At 56.8% G+C, this 2,946-nt stretch overlaps 1 protein-coding gene across 1 annotated transcript in view; it reads left to right on the top strand.

Moving 5' to 3' along the window:
• The window catches only part of LRP1 (LDL receptor related protein 1), a 94,583-nt gene that overhangs the window by 34,020 nt on the left and 57,617 nt on the right, over positions 1–2,946 (top strand). Inside the window, 4 exon segments of the mRNA XM_027769638.1 lie at positions 122–302; positions 1,176–1,398; positions 2,394–2,598; positions 2,911–2,946. The exon segment at positions 2,911–2,946 is cut by the window's right edge and continues 26 nt beyond it. Of these exon segments, the coding sequence (XP_027625439.1) occupies positions 122–302; positions 1,176–1,398; positions 2,394–2,598; positions 2,911–2,946 (645 nt within the window).

Here is a 2,946-nt window from a genome sequence, read left to right as displayed (position 1 = left end):
CCCTGCCTGGGGCACCCCCCCCCCCAGCCCAGGCTCCACAGAGGGCCACGTGTCCTGGAGGAGAAGAGCAGGTGGTTGAGGTTCCCTTGGGCACTCCCTCATTGCCCTCTGCTGCCCACAGGCATCCACAATGTGGAGGGTGTAGCTGTGGACTGGATGGGGGACAATCTGTACTGGACTGATGACGGGCCCAAGAAGACCATCAGTGTGGCCAGGCTGGAGAAAGCTGCTCAGACCCGCAAGACCTTAATTGAGGGCAAAATGACACACCCCAGGGCCATCGTGGTGGATCCGCTCAATGGGTATGTCCCCCTGGGGCCTTGGGGTACCAGGAGCCAGGGAACATGTGGGTCTCAGAGGACTAGCAGATGAGACTGAGCTGAGGCATACACCTAGCCAGGATCAGAGGCCAACAAGACAGAGGGTGTCCCTGCCTCCAGGGCAATGTGAACGATGTTTTAAACACGTGAGCAGAAATCTGCCCCTGTTAACCTCCAGCTCAGGGCCCTCCACCCACTCCCCCACCCGCAGACTGAGACCCAGCGCTCCATCAGACCGCACAGCACGGGGGGGTCTGCCTGGTGCATATCTGATCTTGTTTGCACCCCACGTCCCACACTTGGAGGTCCTGTCCCCACTGCCTGCTATCTGTTTCTCAAATGAACACCCCACTCCTCCTGCTCAGGGTTTTGCTCTAGGAATCCCTCTGCATGGAGCTCTCCGCCATTTGCAGGTCTTGGGTCCTTGGCACCAGATCTCAGCTCACCTGTGGCCTCCTCAGGGACCCCCCTTTTCCTTCTCCCTTATGTACACCACCTGCTGCCCGGTCACTCTCTGCTCACTCTCCACCCATCACCTGCTTCATTTCTTTCTTAGCTTTTATCACTTTCAAGGTGACTTTCCTGACTGGCTCATTTCCTGTGGGGTGTGTGTGGTATGGGAGCAGGGCCCCTTGGCTCCCGTGGTCCCTGAGTGCCAGAACTGTGCCCAGCTCACAGTAGGCGTGCAGCAGATGCTGTCGGTGGAGCAACAAATGAGCGAAATGTGTGGTCCAGGGATGATCCGGGCAGGCAGGCCCTGTGAGAGGCTCTGGGACAGAATCCATGGGTTGGGATCACAGGGGAGGCTGCAGATGGCAGGGGTGCTGGAGGGTGCTGACCAGTCATTGCCCACAGGTGGATGTACTGGACAGACTGGGAAGAGGACCCCAAAGACAGCCGGCGAGGGCGACTGGAGAAGGCCTGGATGGATGGCTCACATCGCGACATCTTTGTCACCTCCAAGACAGTGCTTTGGCCCAATGGGCTAAGCCTGGACATCCCAGCTGGGCGCCTCTACTGGGTGGATGCCTTCTATGACCGCATTGAGACCATCCTGCTCAATGGCACAGACCGGAAGGTGGGCTGGTGTGCAGCTGTGTTGGCCTCCACGTGTGCAATGCTAGACCACGTGCGTGTGGATGAGGGTCCTTGTGGGTGTATGAGCAGGCCTGTGTGCTTTTGTACACTTACCCTTGTATCTATGGATGTGTACATCTGCATGCCTGTGTATCTTATGTGTTGTATCATTTCTCTGAGAATTGCCTCTTAGTGTTGGACCCCCCACGTGTCCACCCATGTGTACATGTTATGTACATCTCTGTGTGTGTGCATGGGTGTGGCCTCTGTGCAGATGTGAGATGCCTAGTGACAGCATGTTCATTGGATGGTTATGTGCTGCAGGAGTTGTGTCGTGTCTAGATCCGTGGGCCTCAGGAGATGGCTTCTAATGATCACCTCTGGTCTCTTTTCTGCCCTCTCCCCACATCCTGACACTCTGAATGAGCCACATGGGGGCTTCTGATGCCCTCACACATGGTACATCCACCTGTGCCACCTGGGAAGTCCACCCTACTCCTCTTCCTGTGGCAAATCGCTCGGGGGCCACCTCCTCCCAGTGTCATCTCCAGCAACTCTTCCTCCCCACATTGCCCGTGCGTGCCCCCGTGAGACAGTGGGCAGCTCGAGGGCAGAGAACCTGTCTTTTCCATCTCCTACTGCCCATTGCATGAAGAAACGGATGGACGAATTCTGGCAGTCTGCTCAGTAGTGTGTGTGTGCATGTGTGCGTGTGTGCGTGTGCGCGCACGTGTGTGTTGGGGAATAGAGTGAACGTGAATGAGCCCAGGAGAGAACAGTATGGACAGCCTCACCATCAGCATCCTTGCTGAATCACCTACTGGGGTTCAGGTTTAGCATCTCGCCTCCTGCAAAACTATCTTAGGGGGCTCCGAGGTGAATGGGAAAAGCAAGACCCTTGCCCAGGATGACGTAGACAGATGAGTGTATGACCCTCAAGCCTCGCCCAGCACCCATTTGCCTTCCAGCTCCTCAGTGATGCCCTTCCACTCCTAGATTGTGTATGAAGGTCCTGAGCTGAACCACGCCTTCGGCCTGTGTCACCATGGCAACTACCTCTTTTGGACTGAGTACCGGAGTGGCAGTGTGTATCGCTTGGAAGGAGGTGTAGGGGGCACACCGCCCACCTCTGTGACCCTCCTGCGTAGCGAGCGGCCCCCCATCTTTGAGATCCGCATGTATGATGCCCAGCAACAGCAAGGTACCCTGGGGATGGGCAGGGTGGGACCTAGTTGGGTGGCAGGGACATAGGCCTGGAATTGAGGCGCCTCCAGGAATGAAGGCACTCTCCAGGAACCCTAGGCTCTGACTTTAGAGGCTCCTGAGAGGAAAAGTCCCTAACTTAATCTGACTCTGTGTCCCCCACCCCTCCTCTTGCCTGTGTCTGTACCTCCGCTTCCTCAACTTGCTCTTCTCCCTGTCTGTTTTCTCCATCCCCTTCCTCATTTGAATGTATCTCCTTATCTCCCTTCTCTGGCCCTTCCTGACCCTGCCAACCCGCCCCTCCCCACAGTGGGCACCAACAAATGCCGGGTGAACAATGGCGGGG

The sequence above is a fragment of the Tupaia chinensis genome, unplaced genomic scaffold (assembly GCF_000334495.1).
Source record: "Tupaia chinensis unplaced genomic scaffold, TupChi_1.0 Scaffold150006_1, whole genome shotgun sequence".
Lineage (NCBI taxonomy): Eukaryota > Metazoa > Chordata > Mammalia > Scandentia > Tupaiidae > Tupaia > Tupaia belangeri.
This window is presented reverse-complemented; position numbering and strand designations above follow the sequence as displayed.